General features: G+C 41.3%; 5 protein-coding genes across 5 annotated transcripts; all 5 read left to right on the top strand.

Annotated features, from left to right (window-relative positions):
* Positions 1 to 694: 694 nt before the first annotated feature.
* LOC26526934 (serine protease grass) lies at positions 695 to 1,366 on the top strand (the record flags this gene model as incomplete). The annotated part of the gene is given in 3 exon segments (XM_026982461.1): positions 695 to 744; positions 799 to 1,193; positions 1,196 to 1,366. Coding segments are annotated over 3 exon segments (615 nt in total), but the record flags the coding sequence as incomplete, so codon positions are not given.
* A 217-nt stretch (positions 1,367 to 1,583) lies between these two features.
* On the top strand, positions 1,584 to 2,511 carry LOC26526602 (vitamin K-dependent protein C). Its single transcript, XM_015153907.2, has 3 exons — positions 1,584 to 1,769; positions 1,830 to 1,875; positions 1,936 to 2,511. Exons 1-3 carry the CDS (start codon positions 1,589 to 1,591, stop codon positions 2,498 to 2,500), a joined length of 792 nt encoding a protein of 263 aa, XP_015009393.1. The 5' UTR covers positions 1,584 to 1,588; the 3' UTR covers positions 2,501 to 2,511.
* A 10,798-nt stretch (positions 2,512 to 13,309) lies between these two features.
* Positions 13,310 to 14,660, top strand: LOC6554274 (DBF4-type zinc finger-containing protein 2 homolog). The gene has a single exon (XM_001981434.3). The coding sequence runs from the start codon at positions 13,461 to 13,463 to the stop codon at positions 14,472 to 14,474; it is 1,014 nt and encodes a 337-aa protein (XP_001981470.1). The 5' UTR covers positions 13,310 to 13,460; the 3' UTR covers positions 14,475 to 14,660.
* Positions 14,661 to 14,795: 135 nt separating this feature from the next.
* LOC6554273 (DBF4-type zinc finger-containing protein 2 homolog) lies at positions 14,796 to 15,864 on the top strand. The gene has a single exon (XM_001981433.3). It carries the CDS (start codon positions 14,918 to 14,920, stop codon positions 15,713 to 15,715), a length of 798 nt encoding a protein of 265 aa, XP_001981469.1. The 5' UTR covers positions 14,796 to 14,917; the 3' UTR covers positions 15,716 to 15,864.
* A 153-nt stretch (positions 15,865 to 16,017) lies between these two features.
* Positions 16,018 to 16,529, top strand: LOC26526702 (cytochrome b-c1 complex subunit 7). Its single transcript, XM_015153916.2, has one exon. The coding sequence runs from the start codon at positions 16,079 to 16,081 to the stop codon at positions 16,412 to 16,414; it is 336 nt and encodes a 111-aa protein (XP_015009402.1). The 5' UTR covers positions 16,018 to 16,078; the 3' UTR covers positions 16,415 to 16,529.
* The last annotated feature ends 5,881 nt before the right edge of the window (positions 16,530 to 22,410 follow it).

Raw genomic sequence — 22,410 nt, 5'->3', positions numbered from 1 at the left:
GAAAGGGATGCGGCTGGGCAGCAAAACAATAAGCGGAAAGCGGAAAGCGGAAGACTAGGTGCAGGATCAGGGGCCAAGACACACAAAAGCCACTGAATTGACCTTGTAAACTCCGGTTAACTGAAAAATGGTGTGCATGTGTGCTGTTTGGGGGCAGACTACAACTTACCGTTGAGAACACCACACTAGCTTTGGTAATAATAATAAAAAAGTGTATGCGGATTATTTATTTTGAATATGAATGGCTCTAGTCACGGGAACTTCTAAAGGAGCAACCAATCAGCACTGGTCAACATAGCATTGTCGATCTTCGTGTAATCAGAATTTATAAATCAACAATAATTTCGCGATTGCATATCACTTGAAAATATAAATAAATATAATATGCTTGCTTTCAGTAGTGATAACTCGCATGTGTTGTGGTACTGAACAAATCTTGCAAGCTGTTCAGTTGATTGGAAACCTTTTTCGGAAAATGATGCATTCCTCCGCAGTGTATTTTTCATTTTTATCATGGATGCTGGCTTATCAGGGGCAACTTCTTGACGCGAACTGTGCCCCAGTTTATTCTTACTCTGGTGGCTTGAGGTTTAATACTCCGTGGAACGCACTAGTCGTCTTACCAAATAATTCGCAATCGCTTGTATACAAATGTGATGAAATCTAATATTTTAAAATAACGTGGAATTCCGTTTTAGAATTTGTGATAACATCAGCCAGCTGTATATTTAATCAAGGCAATGTGTAAGTTCGTTTAAATGCTATAATTTATCATTCAAATCTATTTCATTTCAACAGCATCGTCCGCTTGGGGCAGTTAAATAGCCAAAATGAGCATACTTTTAGTGACAAGTATCGCAATGAAGAATACCAGGTGCAAAGTTCCTACATTCACGGGTTCTACGATCGATGCAATTTCGAGCATGACATAGCTTTGCTGGAACTTCAGAACATAGTGCTCTATAAGGCCCACATACGTTCTATTTGCCTTTGGTTAAACAAAACTGTTGCCGACACACAAGTGTATAAAAGATTTACAACATCCCGCTGGCTTATAGACAAGAAGGGTATATTGCCTTGGGTCCTGCCAAGCAAAATATAAGTCCTTACCCGAACCAACTGCCAAAATGCCTTAAAAATGTATCGACAGAGTTCGCATATCTGTGTTGGCTAAAAAAAAAACCCTAAAATAATAATCCCTTGTTTAAAATTATGCGCTATGACAAAAAACTACTTTACACTCCTTTGGGAACTCGGAGTAATGGCGAATTTAAAACGTGTTTATACAACGATGTAACCAGCTACATTGACTGGATATTGATGATAGTGCCGACTTGGGATAATTCCCACGCTTCAGATTATTGAAACAAACCTTATAGACGTTCTTTCCAAAATGAAATTACATTATAAATATTTGTGTGCCCGCATTTATGGTAGAGTGTTTTTCAATTTAAATGAATAGCGAAGCAAGCCACTTTTTGAGAACAATGCAACTTTGCTGATAAGCTTTGAACTTCTCTCTGTGAGTTTGAATATAAATCACATTTTGCAGTTGGTTCAGTGCGTGCGAATCAGTTCGTTTACAACGATGACTGCGGGATCGTGGTGTTTCTTGTTAATTTTGGGGCTGGCACATCGAGGATCGGCGTTTTTCCTAGACTCACACTGTTCGAGTCGCAATCCGAAGAGCTTTGTTTCAACGGAGAAACCTTGGATGGCACTTATTGCATCGCCCACAAGGAACTGCAGCGGAGTGCTTATTAAAAATCGTTTGTACAATGCTGGCAATTTGAAGAAATACATAATAGTAAGGGTGTTCTTTGTTTCAGAATATGTCATGACATCTGCCTCTTGTGTTTTCGATCAACGCGATAGGTAAGCAAGTTAAGACCTTAAATGTAGCCATATTAAACTTAGGACAAATACCATCTGCAGCGTCGTTTGGTTGGGAAAGTTTCTCAATTTAACGGACAATCAAAGGAGGAGAGATGTAAAGCACTTCGTCCAAGGCGTCTATACTCACAAACTGTACAACAAACACACGCTTGAGCATGATATAGCTCTACTCATATTAGATGGGCCTGTGACTTATCAAAAGAGCATACTGCCGATATGCATTTGGCTGGGTGAGATAGCCAACTTGAACAATTTGAAAGCCCATCGCTGGGGCTTATCCAAACAACTTATTTTCCAAAGAAGAAACAGCGTCGAAATCCTGAATGTAGAAAAGTGCCGCGATTCATTCGGAGTAACTATACAGAAATCGCAGATATGCGCTGGCTTTAAAGGCAGTAAGAACTGTACAGAGCCAGGAAGTCCCTTGGTAAAGGAGATATCTTTTTCGAAAAGAAAGTGGAACATACTTATCGGAATACAGAGCGATGGCGTTTTGCACACATGCATATATAATAACATCTCAAACTATATTGACTGGATTGTGGGAATTGTGCTGAGTGTAGATGTTATACTCTCCAATTCTAGCGAGATTGGAACCCTGTAAACAGTTTACAATTGTTAATGCATATATTATAGAATTATTATAGAATGACATAATATCTGTATCTGTATTGCCTATTTTTAAGCATCACCTTGGCACATTTTATGAGACAAGCGGGCAAACACTTTCGGGCCAGCAGGCAATCTTTTGGCTTTAAGGCCAAAACTGCTGCTGCCTTGTTGCTATTTATGTTGTTGTGGCTGCAATTGCTCTGGGACCATTTAGCATTTTTCAAGTAACCACATGGGGCTAAGACCGACAGCGGATAGGACACGAACCTTAATAGCCACAAAGAGGTGGGAATGCCGGGGATGCCGGGGATGCCGGTCGGCGCTGAAGTATTACAAAACTCTAAACAGGCGCAAAAGTTTCGCCGAAGAAAACGCTCTTAATTTGATTTCTTCTACGCCCCTGGAGTGCAGTATTGCGGCCAGGCGTCTAAATGTGCGTGTATTTTATAAATATATATCCCTACATATACACAAGGTATATAAAGCTGGGCTCTGGCTCTGCCCGTCTTAGGGCAGACAAGGTCTCATAAAAAGGCTTGGGCACAAAAGTTTTTAATAAAGTTTTTACACCCTAGCTACGAGCATAAAGGCGGCCAGTAAACCGGGGGCTGGGTAAAATGGAAATAATTGAGGCAATTTGTTACGAAGGAAATAAAGGTAAGGGCGCCGGTCTAGGCGATGCAGGCTCGTTTTGCCCAACTCCATCCTTTTACGAGATGTAAGCCTTGAAATAACCAAATAATCGCTCTGATCCTGCCCACAAAGATGTCAACTTTTCACGGGGAACTCCTTGAACCGGCAACGCAGGCGAGGCTTGAAGTTTCGAGGTCGAAAAGTGCGCGCACAGAGCAATATGCACCGCTTCCCAATGCAGTTTGAATTTCATTTCAAAACAATTTGTAACAGTCTCTCGCATATCTTTTATATAGACACACTCGCACGCAGGCTCGCGGCAATCGAAGTTTGGTTTGGCAGCTAAGCAAATTTGCTGCAAGTCTGCCATTGCCACTGCCGAGTCAGCAGTGCAAGGATGCGCCTCCTGAATTCTGCATCCTGCATCCCATTCGATCAGATCCGCTTACGATGCACTGCAGGAAAAATCCAGAGCTTGCAGCACGATACGCTTTTGTCTTCATTCACTTCATTCACATTATCTTCATTCATACTTTAAAGTCTTCGAAATTATGTTAGAGTAGCCCTTTTGTGTTTCTAAATATGAGGGATTTTCTTCAAGTGTGCGATGCGTGTGCATGTCAATAGTTTTGCGCGTTCGCTGATGCTCCTCGCTGCCTTTTCTTTTTGATGAATTGACAGGCAATGCTATTTGTCAGCAGTCAATGTGTTTGTTACATTTTATTGCCAGCTGGTTGCTGCTGATGTAGCTGATGTTGCTGCTGCTGCTGTTGCTGCTGCTGCTGCTGCTGTTGCTGCTGCATTGTTAATGTCAGGCGTTAGGGCATACGCTAAACATGGGGAGCAAGTTATTTGTCTGCATTTTATATGCAATTTCTCTATGCATCTCGCCGTTCGACAGACGGCCTGACAGGACAAAAGGACGAAAAAGGACGACCAGGAGAGCTGGCAGCGGCACCAGCAAATTGTGTTGTATTGTACTCGCATGCATCCGACAGTCGACAGCTGAGAGGCGATGGCTATAGCTCCGGCAATAGCTTATTCGATTTGCATGGTCGCTGTTTGAAATAGATTACGCATCCGGCGCTCCAATTGCCCCTTGAACTTTGAGCAGCAGGTCACTGCTCAAAGGGTACGTGCCGCCTTTCATTGATTGAATGCAAATCAAAGCTTTATTAATATTTCTCAATTTCCGTAGCCTGGTAGGTCTGTTGCCCCTTGCAACGATTTTAATAAAATTCATTGCGAGCGAGAGTGCCAGATTGGCTGGAATTCAATTAGGTAAGTCCCCTGCAGAATCCGTTTCCTTGATACATGCCTATCTTAATTTCATCCAAGCCATTTCCACCCCTTCCGCTGGACACTGATTTCTATTCATCTCCAAGCTTCACGATTCGCATTGAAGTCATTTGGCACGACTCAACTTACGCCAATCCTTTAGCTCTCTTAGTGCAATGGCTGCCATTTCCCTTTTCACGTGAAAAGTTTACAAATTTTTAAATAAAACTGCATAGGAGAAAATAACTTCCTTGTATAGGAACTACTAAAAAGGCGGCACTAACAGCTTAAAGGTTACTGGGCGTAGTAAATTCAGCATGCACACCTAATACCTTTGCTGACGTCAGTATAACCGCCCCTAAAAATAGCTGAGAAATCAGCGACTGTCTGGTTTCGCATATGGTTTCCGGTTAAAATGCTTTTTTTTTTTGCATTACTGTTGCGTTTTACAAATAAGTACATGTCAACATAAATTAAAATACTCCCGGTTGATTAATAATGCACAAGGAAAATGTCACAAAGAAATATGATTGTACTACGGCTGCCTCAGTGAATTCCCTCTACTCGTTCAGCAGCTCACTCAGAAAGGACCTGAACCAATCAGCATCAAGGCAAATGTAACCAGGTTCCTAAAAAAGGCAAGGCAGAAGCTCTAACACACTAGTTTTTAGCAAAAATATTGTGTAACTAAAATTTTAAAAAATGTTTATTAAATATTATATTAGAAAGTAAGAAATACCTAGCGTTTTAAACAGCACATAAATGACACCTCCTTAGAATAAAGATGGCTCAAAATTATGCTTCTATTTTCTATCAATATATTTTGTATAATTTTACCTTTCAAGTTGCATCCACATAACCTTATACAGCCAAGTTCCAACCGAAATCCTTGCATACCTTCCCTATTGTAAGGGTATGGAAATATTTTATGCCGGCACAAAAATAAAGTCATTAAAATTGTAAATATGTATACAAGTGGAAGCCAAAGAGAAGCGGAAAGGGGCAGCCGTTCTGTGTGCGTGCAAGAAATGGAAATGCGGTTAATTTCCGTAAAGTATGCAATAATTTCTGGCACTGAGCATAAGCAAGTGCACCCAGTGCAGTGTACAGTGTACAGTGTGTGTATGCATATGTATGCGTGCGAGTGCAGCAACATAAAAGGCAAAGAGTAAAATAACTGCCACGCCCTCCAGCCCCCTGCAAGTAAATCTCTTTGGCAGACTGCGAAGACGGAACTAACGAACAAACGGACATTCATCAATATAAATCAACCGGCGGCCACAGAGCAGGCCCACTTGCAAGAATTTCCAGGGTATGGTCATGCTGCTTCGAGATAAAAGTGTTCTGAAAAGTCATATTCAAAGAAATAGTTTTAGTTACAATCGATTTTCAGCAATAATTTTTAAATATAATATCCATTTTTTATAAAATTTTAGGGCTTTATTTTGAACGATAGCGAAACTTTTCAGTCGATGCCGCTGCAAAAGTATGAGGCCGCCCCAATGGAATAAATAAAAACATTTTTTGTGCAAAAATGGCTGCGAACTGGTTGGCAAGCGGGGTCATCGAAGGAATTGATGGGGGGATTGGGGCAAGGCGGCTGTAAAAATGTTGGGCAAAGAAATATTTTCACAATTTTATTTATTTTTACTTATTCGGCAAATGGCAAGCGGACGGCTTCGGCCAGTCCATGGATTTGGGAGCTCGGTCCTTGGTCCTGATTGTCCTTGCAGCTGCTGCTGCTGCTGCCACAGTAGCATTTTCGTTTCATTATGTTCCGCGTGCCTAAAGGATTGCAATATATATTTGAATTTTATTTTTATTTTCTTTTTTGCCACTGACTGAATCGTTTGCATGTTGCAAGGGAACGGGGCTGCAAATGCCTTTCCCCCTTCGCATGCACATCGGCATGCTTTACAATACACAGAATCGTTGAGGCCACGCATTTTGACTTCGGTATTTGCGGCTTTTTATGTAATTCATGGTCATTCCCCATATGCATGTGCCGGCAAATTTACTGCCTCGCCAAAAAAAATAAAAAACTCGACAACTTATATGCACGGATTTGGGCAGAGACAAGCCTTCTCGAAAATTACGTAATTTATGCGATTTTTCAGGCAGTGGGCACTGAGACGATGAAAATTAAGCAAACATCAAAGTAAAAATAACCGTGGAAAAATATTTAACCCACAGCTATGCATTTTAATACACTGTTCAGTATTATGAGAATATTTTTTAAATTACCCAATACATAAATTACTACTACACATTTAAAAGCCATACATTTCACAATAATTTCGATGGTATAAAATGAATCATTATATCAAAGTGCCATTATTTCAAATATTATTAATTGTATAACACCAAAATGGGCCACACCTTTTTTCAGTGTGTTTGAATGGCATGGCATTTTATTTGTCATTTCCGGTTTGTGCCGGAAGTTGAAATTATTGAAATCAAACGGAAATGCATCGAAGCAAATGCGTAAAAAAGCGGCAGCCGAAAAATATGTTTAACCCATTTCGAATTATGGCAAGTATTTGAAACTTATTAAAAGTGTCGTATCGTTGCATTTATATTTTAATTCAAAACTTTAGTAATATGTAGTATTATGTAATGTAATTAAAAGTGTCGTATCGTTGCATTTATATTTTAATTCAAAACTTTAGTAATATGTAGTATTATGTTAGGATATTGAAAGACTAATATTTAAAATACCACAAGAATTATTCACGTATGCGCTACAGTAGGTTAAGTCCCGACTCCAATTGAACAGCGATCTATCTGTCCATATAATATATGAGTATATATGTATTCTGTGCGCAGCCCATAAATAAATATATAAATTTAAGTAAATGCCGCCGCAATACCCACACACTCACAGTTTGTATGTCAATGAATCAGAATACTTATCAACGTCAAAAGGTCTTAAAGAATGGGAGCAAACAAGAAATACTAAATGTGGGAAAACCTAAAAAAAAAAAAAAATTTTAAATATATTTCTTAATTTGAATTCAGATTTTTAGAGAATTGCGCCAGAAACATTTAGAGGTATGCCACTTCAAAATCCGATTAAGATTAGTTGAGTTATGGAGTTTAGAACTTCAGCCTGGGGACATTTCTTAGTTTTCTCGAATTTCTACAACATCAGAAAAATGACAAAAATTTAATAAAAAAATAAATTTTTAAATTTTGATGCAGATTTTTAGAGAATTGCGCCAGAAACATTTAGAGGTATGCCACTTCAAAATCCGATTAAGATTAGTTGAGTTATGGAGTTTAGAACTTCAGCCTGGGGACATTTCTTAGTTTTCTCGAATTTCTACAACATCATAACATCAGAAAAATTACAAAAATTTAAAAAAAAATATATTTCTAAATTTTGATGCAGATTTTTAGAGAATTCCGCCAGAAACATTTAGAGGTATGCCACTTCAAAATCCGATTAAGATTAGTTGAGTTATGGAGTTTAGAACTTCAGCCTGGGGACATTTCTTAGTTTTCTTGAATTTGTACAACATCATAACATCAGAAAAATGACAAAAATTTAAAAAAAAATAAATTTCTAAATTTTGATGCAGATTCTTAGAGAATTCCGCCAGAAACATTTAGAGGTATGCCACTTCAAAATCCGATTAAGATTAGTTGAGTTATGGAGTTTAGAACTTCAGCCTGGGGACATTTCTTAGTTTTCTCGAATTTCTACAACATCAGAAAAATTACAAAAATTTAAAAAAAAATAAATTTCTAAATTTTGATGCAGATTTTTAGAGAATTCCGCCAGAAACATTTAGAGGTATGCCACTTCAAAATCCGATGAAGATTAGTTGAGTTATGGAGTTTAGAACTTCAGCCTGGGGACATTTCTTAGTTTTCTTGAATTTGTACAACATCATAACATCAGAAAAATGACAAAAATTTCAAAAAAAATAAATTTCTAAATTTGGATGCAGATTTTTAGAGAATTGCGCCAGAAACATTTAGAGATATGCCACTTCAAAACCCGATTAATAAAAGTTGAGTTATGGAGTTTAGAACTTCAGCCTGGGGACATTTCTTAGTTTTCTTGAATTGCTACAACATCATAACATCATAACATCAGAAATATTACAAAAATTTAAAAAAAATATATTTCTAAATTTTGATGCAGATTTTTAGAGAATTCCGCCAGAAACATTTAGAGGTATGCCACTTCAAAATCCGATTAAGATTAGTTCAGTTATGGAGTTTAGAACTTCAGCCTGGGGACATTTCTTAGTTTTCTTGAATTTCTACAACATCAAAGCATCAGAAAAATGACAAAAAAATTTTAAAAAATCATTTTTTAAATTTTTATGCAGATTTTTAGAGAATTGCGGCAGAAACATTTAGAGGTATGCCACTTCAAAATCCGATTAAGATTAGTTGAGTTATGGAGTTTAGAACTTCAGCCTGGGGACATTCCTTAGTTTTCTTGAATTTCTACAACATCATAACATCAGAAATATGACAAAAAATTAAAAAAAAATAATTTTTTAAATTTTAATGCAGATTTTTAGAGAATTGCGCCAGAAACATTTAGAGATATGCCACTTCAAAATCCGATTAAGATTAGTTGAGTTATGGAGTTTAGAACTTCAGCCTGGGGACATTTCTTAGTTTTCTCGAATTTCTACATCAGAAAAATGACAAAAATTTAATAAAAAAATAAATTTCTAAATTTTGATGCAGATTTTTAGAGAATTGCGCCAGAAACATTTAGAGATATGCCACTTCAAAATCCGATTAAGATTAGTTGAGTTATGGAGTTGAGAACTTCAGCCTGGGGACATTTCTTAGTTTTCTTGAATTTGTACAACATCATAACATCAGAAATATGACAAAAAATTAAAAAAAAATAATTTTTTAAATTTTGATGCAGATTTTTAGAGAATTGCGCCAGAAACATTTAGAGGTATGCCACTTCAAAATCCGATTAAGATTAGTTGAGTTATGGAGTTTAGAACTTCAGCCTGGGGACATTTCTTAGTTTTCTCGAATTTCTACAACATCATAACATCAGAAAAATTACAAAAATTTAAAAAAAAATATATTTCTAAATTTTTATGCAGATTTTTAGAGAATTCCGCCAGAAACATTTAGAGGTATGCCACTTCAAAATCCGATTAAGATTAGTTGAGTTATGGAGTTTAGAACTTTAGCCTGGGGACATTTCTTAGTTTTCTCGAATTTCTACAACATCATAACATCAGAAAAATGACAAAAATTTCAAAAAAAAATAAATTTCTAAATTTTGATGCAGATTTTTAGAGAATTCCGCCAGAAACATTTAGAGGTATGCCACTTCAAAATCCGATTAAGATTAGTTCAGTTATGGAGTTTAGAACTTCAGCCTGGGGACATTTCTTAGTTTTCTTGAATTTCTACAACATCAAAGCATCAGAAAAATGACAAAAAAATTTAAAAAATCATTTTTTAAATTTTTATGCAGATTTTTAGAGAATTGCGGCAGAAACATTTAGAGGTATGCCACTTCAAAATCCGATTAAGATTAGTTGAGTTATGGAGTTTAGAACTTTAGCCTGGGAACATTTCTTAGTTTTCTTGAACTTGTACAACATCATATCAGAAAAATGACAAAAAATTTAAAAAAAAATAAATTTATAAATTTTGATGCAGATTTTTAGAGAATTCCGCCAGAAACATTTAGAGGTATGCCACTTCAAAATCCGATTAAGATTAGTTGAGTTATGGAGTTTAGAACTTCAGCCTGGGGACATTTCTTAGTTTTCTTGAATTTCTACAACATCATAACATCAGAAAAATGACAAAAATTAAAAAAAAAATAAATTTCTAAATTTTGATGCAGATTCTTAGAGAATTCCGCCAGAAACATTTAGAGGTATGCCACTTCAAAATCCGATTAAGATTAGTTGAGTTATGGAGTTTAGAACTTCAGCCTGGGGACATTTCTTAGTTTTCTCGAATTTCTACAACATCAGAAAAATTACAAAAATTTAAAAAAAAATAAATTTCTAAATTTTGATGCAGATTTTTAGAGAATTCCGCCAGAAACATTTAGAGGTATGCCACTTCAAAATCCGATGAAGATTAGTTGAGTTATGGAGTTTAGAACTTCAGCCTGGGGACATTTCTTAGTTTTCTTGAATTTGTACAACATCATAACATCAGAAAAATGACAAAAATTTCAAAAAAAATAAATTTCTAAATTTGGATGCAGATTTTTAGAGAATTGCGCCAGAAACATTTAGAGATATGCCACTTCAAAACCCGATTAATAAAAGTTGAGTTATGGAGTTTAGAACTTCAGCCTGGGGACATTTCTTAGTTTTCTTGAATTGCTACAACATCATAACATCATAACATCAGAAATATTACAAAAATTTAAAAAAAATATATTTCTAAATTTTGATGCAGATTTTTAGAGAATTCCGCCAGAAACATTTAGAGGTATGCCACTTCAAAATCCGATTAAGATTAGTTCAGTTATGGAGTTTAGAACTTCAGCCTGGGGACATTTCTTAGTTTTCTTGAATTTCTACAACATCAAAGCATCAGAAAAATGACAAAAAAATTTTAAAAAATCATTTTTTAAATTTTTATGCAGATTTTTAGAGAATTGCGGCAGAAACATTTAGAGGTATGCCACTTCAAAATCCGATTAAGATTAGTTGAGTTATGGAGTTTAGAACTTCAGCCTGGGGACATTTCTTAGTTTTCTTGAATTTCTACAACATCATAACATCAGAAAAATGACAAAAAATTTAAAAAAAAATAAATTTATAAATTTTGATGCAGATTTTTAGAGAATTCCGCCAGAAACATTTAGAGGTATGCCACTTCAAAATCCGATTAAGATTAGTTGAGTTATGGAGTTTAGAACTTCAGCCTGGGGACATTTCTTAGTTTTCTTGAATTTCTACAACATCATAACATCAGAAAAATGACAAAAATTAAAAAAAAAATAAATTTCTAAATTTTGATGCAGATTTTTAGAGAATTCCGCCAGAAACATTTTGAGGTATGCCACTTCAAAATCCGAATAAGATAAGTTGAGTTATGGAGTTAAGAACTTCAGCCTGAGCACATTATTTCAATTTTTTCGAATTTGTGCAACATCAGTCCGATTAAGATAAGTGCAGTAGTGTGGAGTTTAGAACTTCAGCCCTAGGACATTTTTAATTTTTTACACACAATTTACAATTTTTTCTACACACGTTGAAAGAAAATGTGGCCCATAATGTTACTTAAAAAGAAAACACTTTATGCTATGACCATATTTTAGCTATGGCCGTTTTAAGCATTTGTTCACAGTGCAGGCTTGCCTAAAATCTTCGACAACTGAAACCTGCGGCTCTATCTCGGCTCCAGCAGGCATTGTGGGCGCCAATTTATGGGCAATCTGTGCTTATTTTCCCATTTCCCAGCCCAACATTGTTTCGGCCTAGTCTTGAACTAAGTCCGCTAATTGCGCCGCCTTAGCCGGGCCAACTCGACAGGGATCCGTGGGGAGGGGGAAGCAGCCGTCCATAATTATGCGAAATGTGCGCCATTTCTTCGGACTGTTGCCTGTTATTGTTTGCATTATTAGCTGACAATTTCGGTGGCACTGTGATGCCAAGTGGCGGGTCTGTGATTAGGCCGGCTCTTTGGGCTCTGGAAATTGTGGGATTAGCAGGCGCTTTGTCTGCGGCTAGAATCTTGGTCGAGGACCATCAGCATGTCGCTCGATAAGCGCTCCAGGGCCACTCGAGTCCAAGAAGTTGATGTTTTTCTTGCATAATTACGGCCATAAGCCAAGGGCTTGTTATTACAGGCCAAAGAAGTTGCCGGATTCCAAGGAAACGCCCGAGTCCAAATCGATTGAATCAATGTTGCTCTTAAAATTGGTTAAATTTAGACATTTATTGTATCCGAACTTCTTGGAAGCAATTTGATTTAATTTCTTGATGTATATAACCGGACCAATTAGACAGCAATTAATGCTGAACAATCTAAATATTGCCGATTTATTAGATATGGGTTTTAAAATGAATTCAAAAAATATGACTTAAACAGAATTAAAGCAAGTTTTCTCTTATTAAGAAAATATTAAAAGTCTATTATTGATTGTTTGGCTAGCAGAACGTTTCTTATTCGGAGCACATATTGTATCGTTTGGCCCCGCATTTTTTTTGCTTTCAAATGGAGCAAATATTTTAGAATTCACCTGAATCGCATGCAAAAGCCTTTGTCAACATCAATGCTCCGCTGTGACCACGGTCTTTGTTGTAGTTTTTTCTGGATGCGCAATTGTTCAGTGTCGTCATGGCTGTGGCATGCACAAAGCGCCGATTGCACCGCCCACCCACTAAAGCTTTCAGAATATCCCATCCAACTACCAACTACCAACCACCATACCGACCAAACGCTTTTTCGGCGCTGACACGTCCAGGCACTGGGCAAAAACAAACCCATATATGTATATTCAATAGGCCGGCCGCTGCCAGAGTGTTTTCCGACGTTTTTCTGTAATTCGTTGTAGGTTTTTTCCAAGTTGGCTTTCGGCCCGCCGAAAAAAGCTGCCCGCCTACATAAAGGCGCTAGCATATTAAAGGCTTAAACCCACTCAACGGCAGATGCCATATTGTTGAAATATATGCAGATGCGTCGCGCATACGTCATGTGGAGATGGAATCCGGTTTGCAAAATGCATTCCATTCGACAACCGTCCTGCGATTTTTCATTGCGAACGGTTAAGCATTCGAATCCAGCAGATTTCACTATGGTACGCATATATTTCAATTCAAAGCTCAAAGGGATTTTCACTTTATCTGCACAAGAAAAACACTACACTACAGTATGATCAAAGAGCTCGGTTTTCGAAATATCGATCAAAGTGGGCTAGGATTCTTTCGCAATGCTGTCGTCGTGCTGTTGGATCTCATTCAGTTTCTACTTTCGCTCCGAATAACTTCCAAATTGAACAGTAAAAATTCGTAAAAAAAAAAAAAGTATACTATTTTTCTATAAATTTATTTTGGAAAACTTGAGTCGAAAACATGTGTTCTCCGTGCGGTCCCTGCAGTCCCTGCGATCCCTGCTGTGGTCCCTTCGAATGCTCGCCCAAGTGCTACAATGCCGCCCAACTGGAGGCCTTGCCACAATGTGCTCCACGTATCCCGCCACCCTTTCCCAAATGCATCACCGTGCAGCAACCACCTCGCATGATCTGCAAAAAACGCGTGGTCTTCACGGAGAAGATAGTGCCGGAGCCTATGGTAGTGAACCGATGCAGGCAGATCACCATACCAAAGGTTGTTGACGCCACGCGGGTAATCAAGGTGCCCAAACTGATTTGGGTGTCGCAGATGGTGCGAGAGCCCAGAGTAATATACTACCCCTCGATGATCCCCGATCCCTATGTGGTGTGCTATCCCAAGCGCGTCTGCGAACCACGCGAGGTGTGCCAGTCGATCCTGTGCCAGCCGAAGCCGCAGACCATCGACATTCCGCCGCCAAGGGAGTACTGCTGCTATCCGAATGGACCCATCAACTACAAGCCCAGTGCAGCCTGCCCACCCTGCCCCATCGGACCATGTGCTCCTGGAGGAGCCTGCTGCCCGCTGCCCTGCTTTTCCACAAACCAGTATCCCGTTGCCGAGGGCAGGTGCGGACCCTGTGGGCCATGCGGTCCAGGATGCGGACCCTGCGGACCCTGCGGACCGCGATGTGGTCCCTGCGGACCCGGCCCGTGCGGACCCTGTGGGCCGAGATGCGGTCCGGGTGGACCGTGCGCTGTGCCCAATTGCGGGCCCTGCGGCCTCACAATGCCGTCGGGTCCGTTTGTCCCGGCTCCATGTGGACCCTGTGCTCCCTGCGGGCCATGCGGACCGCTCGGCAACAGTCCTTGTGGTCCTTGCGGACCCTGCGGACCCTGTTCTCCCCCGTGTCCGTACGAGTCACCCGAGTGCGGCCCGTGCTACCCGTGCGCCCCAACTCCCTGGAACACCCACTGCGGTCCAGTTGGTCCTTGCGGTCCTCAGGTGCCCTGTGGTCCCTGCGGCCCCTGTTAATATCATCGTTGTGCTGCCTGGAATGTTGTCGGAAAACAGTGCCCAGTGGTCCAACTTGTCTATCACCGATACAGATTACCATAATGTTTTCGCCGTCCTGCTACCAATCACTACCAAAAGTCTATAGTTCTCTATACTTTGTTACCGCATGGACGACTCATTGGCTGTAAATAAAAATTGGATTTATGCGAATATAAAGTTTTTCAAATTCTTTTGACAGCAATTGCAACGATTACTTAAGGTTCTACCTATTGGCTTTATATATGCTAAATAGTAGGCTTTGCCTTTGCTTGTCAGTGTACTTGTGGCCGTTGGTTAGGTTTAGCTCCCATTTCGAAACCGGTTTCGCTTCGATACACTTCTAAATTTCCCTGAACAAATTTTATAAGAAAAAAAAACAAAATTTTTTGACCCTTTTTGGTTAGTTCTAGTCAAAGTTCACCATGTGCTCTCCGTGCGGTCCCTGCAGTCCCTGCGATCCCTGCTGCGGTCCCTTCGAATGCTCGCCCAAGTGCTACAATGCCGCCCAACTGGAGGCCTTGCCACAATGTGCTCCACGTATCCCGCCACCCTTTCCCAAATGCATCACCGTGCAGCAACCACCTCGCATGATCTGCAAAAAACGCGTGGTCTTCACGGAGAAGATAGTGCCGGAGCCCATGGTGGTGAACCGATGCAGGCAGATCACGATACCGAAAGTCGTGGATGCCACGCGGGTGATCAAGGTGCCCAAACTGATTTGGGTGTCGCAGATGGTGCGAGAACCCAGAGTAATATACTACCCCTCGATGATCCCCGATCCCTATGTGGTGTGCTATCCCAAGCGCGTCTGCGAACCACGCGAGGTGTGCCAGTCAATCCTGTGCCAGCCGAAGCCGCAGACCATCGACATTCCGCCGCCAAGGGAGTACTGCTGCTATCCGAATGGACCCATCAACTACAAGCCCAGTGCAGCCTGCCCACCCTGCCCCATCGGACCATGTGCTCCTGGAGGAGCCTGCTGCCCGCTGCCCTGCTTTTCCACAAACCAATACCCAGTGGCTGAGGGCAGGTGCGGACCATGTGGACCCTGTGGACCCGGATGCGGACCTTGCGGACCCTGCGGACCTTGGGGACCAGGATGCGGTCCTTGCGGACCCTGTGGACCCTGTGGACCCTTTGGACCAGGCTGTGGTCCATGCGGACCGTGTGGACCCTGTGGACCTGGCTCTTGCGGCTTCGGCCCTTGTGGCCCTTGCTGATCTGGAAAGCAGCTGGAAAAATCTACTTGACGTCCGCCAAAAACATTTTGTGACAACTCCATGTTATGGAAGTCCACATCCGCACCCAATTATATGCCAGTCCAAATCGACTTTGCAAGTTTCGTAAATTAAATAAGTGCATTGATACAGCATTTAAACTATTTTTTCCTGGGAAAATGTGCTATGTATTTTCCCTGAAGATTTTTGTTTTGGCAGGCCTGCTGAGATTTTAATCATGCCTTCTCATTTGACCATACGTAGTCCCTCAATTCATACACTTCAGTTCACCAGGATATCCCTGAGTTACCTGTCAGATTGAGGACTTACTAGTTGTCATATCCAAATTTTTCTTCATTATAAAGCATGTCGAAATATGTGGCTAAGGTGGGCCCAGCGGTTTTCTCCAAGCTGGGCAAATGGGCCTACAACCTGTCCGGATTCAACCAATACGGCCTGTATCGCGACGACTGTCTGTACGAGAATGAGGATGTGGCAGAGGCAGTGCGTCGTCTGCCCCGCAAGCTGTACGATGAGCGCAACTACCGCATTATGCGGGCACTGCACCTTTCCATGACCAAGACGATCCTGCCCAAGGAGCAGTGGACCAAGTACGAGGAGGACATCAAGTACCTGGAGCCCTATCTCAGCGAGGTGCAAAAGGAGCGCGAGGAGCGTGAGCAGTGGAACAAAAGCCATTGATGTGCGAGTTTCAACGTCAATTTACATGAATTTCCATGAATTCCATTGCATGAATTCCATAGCCAGAAATAAAAGGGAATTTAAATAAATCGCTATTACAATAATCCAACTTTAATTATCTGGTTTGACATTAAAATTTGCTTAAATATCATAACATCTAATATCACTTTATCGCCAGCTTATTTAAAGCGCGTCTCTGAAAATCGTCAGCCGATTGAAAATCCCCTGCGATCCACAGCAATGTCAACGCAAATAATTTTCGCATTAAGTGCATTCGCATAAATACAATATATGAAATTCATTAACAGCGAGGACAATACAAATTAGTGCTACTGGGTGGAGCTTCAGCCACCCATCGAACATGTGTATGCCGCCCCCCGATTTAAAGTGAGGCGGGGCCAGGGATGGGCGTGGCAGCGTCAGCGGCAAACAAAATGCGTGTGCATGGCCCGCACATCCTGTCAATCCTCGTATACTTATGCGCATCCTGTTTAAAATGCAGCAAACAGCAACAATGCAGTCGCAGTTGCAGTCGCGATTGCCGTTGCAGATGCAGATACTTTCGCAGCCGTATATATCTGCATCTCTACCGCTGTCTGATTGTTCTGGCGCTGCCGTTCGACCGGAAGAAATTATTGTTATTCGAATTGATCTGCCATAGTTTCGATTTCGATGTTGGCCGGTGCGATAGGCAATGCTCCTGCCACAGGAGCGATATCGCTGCGTCTGCGGCCAGTAACTGCCAGAGTTCTGATAACGTCAACGCAGGAGAGTGCAGCAAACGTAATGGGTACCCTGTAATGCTGGGGACTGAAGGTATATTGCCTTTAAAGTATTTAAGTAAAATAATTTTATAATAATAATTCAATGTAGAGCAATTCTCTATCCTAGCCATGTTTAATCAAAATCGGTTGTTAGTATTCCCACTTAGGTACTGAGTATTTCCCCGTCTAATTTTGCCTGAGCAGCCCTTTTCCGTGTTTTTTTCCAGCCGCCATCGTTGGCGTTATTTATTTGCGCTCACATATGCATAAATAACGGGCGCTGGACGTCACCACCCACCCATCGAACCACCCAACCAACACAGGAACGCCCAACTGGCGCTTGTACAATAAATTGCAAAAATATTATTTTATCAACAATAATTAATTAAATGCACTTAATTGCGTGCTGCAGTTGCTGTTGCTGTGTTGTTGCTCGCCTTTCATTTTTATTTATTTTTGTTGCCTCATTTTTGTGCACATTTTCTGCTGTCCCCCGTTCGACCTTGTTTTTATGCAGCTGCTACTGATGTGGCATGTTGGGTGGTGGTGGGTGGAATGATGGCTGGTGGCTGCAACATGGTCATCTGCATGCATATGCTTGAGCAGCGTTGTAAGTAGCCATGTAAGTGGACAAGTGGCCAACCGGCCCCACATCGCATTCTCTGCCTTTCTCCCCATTTGGCCGAAACTCTTTCTGCGATTTATGCGTATTTTTAAGTGGCATTAAGTGCGCGTTAACATCTTATGAAGCTGGCAGTGGCAACAATAATTTATTGCAGCAGCAAAAGCAGCAAAAGCAGCAGAAGCAGCAACATCTGGATGGCCATTAAACGCCCCGAAACAAATGCTAATTGACGAGTGCCAGAAAGTGTGCTTTAAAAAGAGGCGGTAAGTCGCTGCGAAAGCTTAATGAGTTGTGCGGCTAATTGGGGAAATGCAATTGCAACGGCAACATCACCAGCAACGGAGCAGCAGAACTTGCCGATGCAGCTGCAACGTGCAACATCTCGAGCTGTTACATTTGCATTGTTATTGCGGCAAGTTGGTGGGCTTGCTGCTTTTCTGGCTTTCTGTTGTTAATGAAGTTTGTCGGCCGACATGCGGCTGGGAGAAATATTATGCATACGCCATGTTGGCCAAAAGTTTTACAAATCCCGCTCTGTCCCTTCCCGGCCATGGCCACTGCACGTTCCTTGGACACATTTAGTCTCAGTATGTGTATGGTAATTTACAATCCCCTGCGCTGCAATGTACACATGCCTGCACGTGTATGGGGAAATTGTTAAATTTATACACAAAAGCAACGCTGCGCTGCAACTGCCAAAGTAATTTGCGATAAGTGCGTCAGATTCTTTGGGGAATTTTCGACCAGCACGACCACAGAAGCAGCATCACCATCACCATCACCGCTGGAAATGACAAAAGCAACTACAACTACGACAGTAATAATGCAACCACAACAACAAGTGAAGTAAAAAGTGAATATTTATTCGGTTTTCCGAGGGGTCGCCAGCCAGCATAAGCGAAATGGCAATGCGCTGCGATCTGGCACTGAGATTAAAGCCTTCTCCTTTTGGGGAAAATTAAGTTTAGCTGCCCTCTGATTATGGAACATCTTTCGGGGCGAACAGAGTTTACTGCACTGCAATTACCCTCTAGAAGGGGAATCGGAAAGATTCTTTATTCGATTGCGAGTATACTGATTTTACAGTAGATTTAAATAAAAGAAGCACATATACAGTTGTATGCATGGGAATTATAATTCAACTTCACTTTAGACATTTCTAAAAAATACCAATGAACCGTGAAATGAAAATGGTATGTAACTGCAAATAGTAAACATAATAATTGATAGATACTCATTTGCATTTAATTGCCCGAATCAAATTTAGCTGCATTGTTCAATATCCTCTTTAAAGGATAAATGCTTACAGTTCCGAAACAGATCTTGTTTATTTATGGGACGGCCCAAAGGACATGGGCAATCAGGAAAGTCCTGGCCAAGTGAAGATGGAAAGCAGCTCAAAAATCCAGCGCTCATTTCATTTGCGGCTTGTCCTTTTCGCCACAACTCCGCTTGAGTGTATGTGTGAGTTGGCCAGAGCATCCGTGAGCACCTCCCTCGGTAAATAAGTCACTGGTGTATGCATATATACTTAAATATATGGGTGTGTGTAAAAAAAGGCAATTTGTATTTCAGCGTGTGCGTCTTTTTTCAGCGCTGCCCCGCAATGCTGTAATAATAAATTGCATAAAAGTATGCAATGAAAATAAAAATGCCAGTGCGTAATTAATGAGTCAAGGTGGTGTCATATGGTGCTTACCCCACACAGGCACACTCACACCACACACACACCGCACACACACAATGTCGCGAGATGGAGACATGCGACTTTGCTGCGCATTGCGTGTTAAGTCGCGTATTTCATGGCGTTTATTTATTATGCACAAAGTGCCATCAGGAATGGAGCACGAGGATAACTTCCCGCCCATTCGGGGGCCCAACAAAATTATTGACTCAATTTGTAAGCTTGCACAAGGACTCACACACACAGATACTCGCACACACATACAGTTGTGGTCGCACAAATAGATACACGGATACACACTACTTGAGAAGGATGCAGCTTCCAGAAAATCAAGTATGAAAGAAAAACCAAATAGGAATTGTGGCATATTTCCAAGCCAATATGATTTCGCTGGCATCCATTGCTATTTATCCTACCCCCACTGTACTCACACTCGCACACTCCGGAGACGTACGTGTGTAAGCTCCGCAGGCGCGTTAATTGATTATGGGGCTCACATTATTCAGCTGTCATTCGGCAAATGGCAAGCACATACCCGCCTATTCTCGCAATGCTCCTGGTCGAGAAGAAGAAATGGCCAAAGTTGCGGCTTTGGCAAACAATTAGGCAGCTAATTTGCAGCGGCTAAAAGGGCTGGGCGCGACCTAATCCTGCCATTCTGGCCAGGAGTCGGGTAAGACAGAGGAACAGAGGAGACAGGACGCTTCAGGGACGCTGTCAGTCAGTCAGGCGATTTGACTGCAAGCAACAGACGGTGGAGGAGCGAGAGACACGGAATTTGGTATGAAATTTGGGCCAGCAGCTAAATCACTGCCAAATCCTTTTGACAAATACGCACACAAGGACGCCCAGACACAACTAAGCTGCGAGTTGCTGACTGCTGCCTGCTGAGCTGAAAGGAAACGGAAACACGCTAATATGGCAAGTTATTCAAAAGGCATTCCGGATCGAGATAAATGCACTTGCCGCTCCCCGAAGCTGCGAAGATGTTGCACAGAAAAAAAGGGGATCCGCAGGATTACATAGCAGTAAGTAATGTCATAATGGCAAATAAATGCGCACTGTAATTAAGTGGGAAATCTAGTAGGAATGTACAGAGATGTAGTAGAAATATGATCCCGTAGCTAGTTACGTGACATTAGCTACATTCGTACTCTGTAGGCTCTGTAAAGCCAAGATGAAGCTCCACTATTTCGCTCAGTGTGCAGCTATTACGAGAAGGGCTGGCTGCGCAGCGTTGTCAACTGAGTGCTCGGCTGTCAACACACCGAAAACTAAAAAGGTGACAAGGACAAAGCGCTCCCTGGGCTGCTGTGGTTAACTGCTAGGATGCGTGGATGCCAGGATGCTGGGATGGCTGTATGGCTGGATGGTAGGATACTAAAATGCCAGCACATGGCAGCTGTCATGCGTGCAATGGAATGGCTCCGATTTCTGGAGCCTTGGATCCGCGGCTTACGGCTAAGTGGCAAAAGTTGCAGCGCTGCATGCACAGGGAAAAATGCTGTGCCCATTGAATGAAACATAACTGCGGCTGCCCTAAAATGTCAGGTTTATGTTTATAGCGTTTTTCATGCGCCCCAAGTAGATCTAGCAAGATGAATAAGTGACACTCGATTGACTTACGAAATTATCCCATTTTTCCGAGTGACCTGGGCAAGCGCATCAATCAGCCAACGGCATCCGCATCAGAGGAAGCCGTCTCCTGTCAGCCGTAATTTACGCGCATTCACGCTCACTCCGCTCCCAAATGGCAAACAAAAGACGCGGAAGGGTGACAGGCTCCGCAAATCGTTTTGATTTTGCACACACGTGACTGATTCACCGGCTGCCGGTGAAGGAATCCCCATAAAAGGCGGATGAGGCCATAAGACAGCAGCTCCAAGATGCGCTGAAGTTGCGCGAATGTAGTAAATGAAGCCCGTCGACGGCGCTTGAATGCGAATAATGAAAACTTTAATTTGGACATGATTGGCGTCATTGATGGTGGAGAGCAAGGAAGGAATCAGCTCGAAGTATAGCATTAGTTAAAGTTTAGCATATTTTGATTGTTACTGCAGCATCGGTCGAGGTAATCTTTTAATCGAAACTAACCTTAAGGATTTCCCAGCATTATCTCATTATTTGAACAGTCGTTTTACCTGGGCTCCAAACATTGTAATAGCCAAAATACAAATCTCATTTAGCCTGCCATTTGTAATGATAACAATTTAATTCAATAGAAAATAGTTTTGTGAGCTTACGGATACCCATGGAACATGACGTGCCTGGATAGCAAAATCAATTCCCCAGCAAACACGCAGAGAAGTAAATGGGAAGTATGCGGGTGCCAAACAGGTGATCATTAGATTTGGCAAGTCGCAAACGATTCGCAACGTATTTACAACATTGAATCGACATTATTACGGAATGGCTGGCTGTATTGAATTGAATTATTATAACAGTTTCTGTTGTCAGCGCTGCCAAAACGTGTGTATCTCGATGTTTGTGTCTGCGTGTGTATGGGTGTGTGTGTGTCGCGTCAATAATGTGCCTTTGTGTATTTGTATCTGTATCTGTGGCTGGCAAGTACGTGACAGACGCGGTTTGGCGCGATTAAATTACGTTTATGATTATATTTTGTTACAAACACAATGCCATCGCGCACATACACATCCCCACACACACACACATCATAAACAATCGACACACACACGCATACATACTCAATCAAGAGGGCCATGTCACATTGTATTGAAGTGAAAATGGTTAACAATTGCGGCGGGAGCCAACAACAAGGCCCCATTGAATCATGCTTGTGATGGATTTTCCTATTAAACACTCACTACGCCCAGCTAAACAAAAGCCTTAATTGAATTTTAATTTAATCAAGAGGTGGTTCCACTGCGAGCTAGAGTCAATCAAAACAATCGAACGCATTTGA

The sequence above is a fragment of the Drosophila erecta genome, unplaced genomic scaffold (genome assembly GCF_003286155.1).
Source record: "Drosophila erecta strain 14021-0224.00,06,07 unplaced genomic scaffold, DereRS2 tig00000000-arrow-pilon, whole genome shotgun sequence".
Lineage (NCBI taxonomy): Eukaryota > Metazoa > Arthropoda > Insecta > Diptera > Drosophilidae > Drosophila > Drosophila erecta.
Note: the sequence above shows the minus strand (reverse complement) of the source record. Positions and strands in the feature narration are given on the sequence as shown.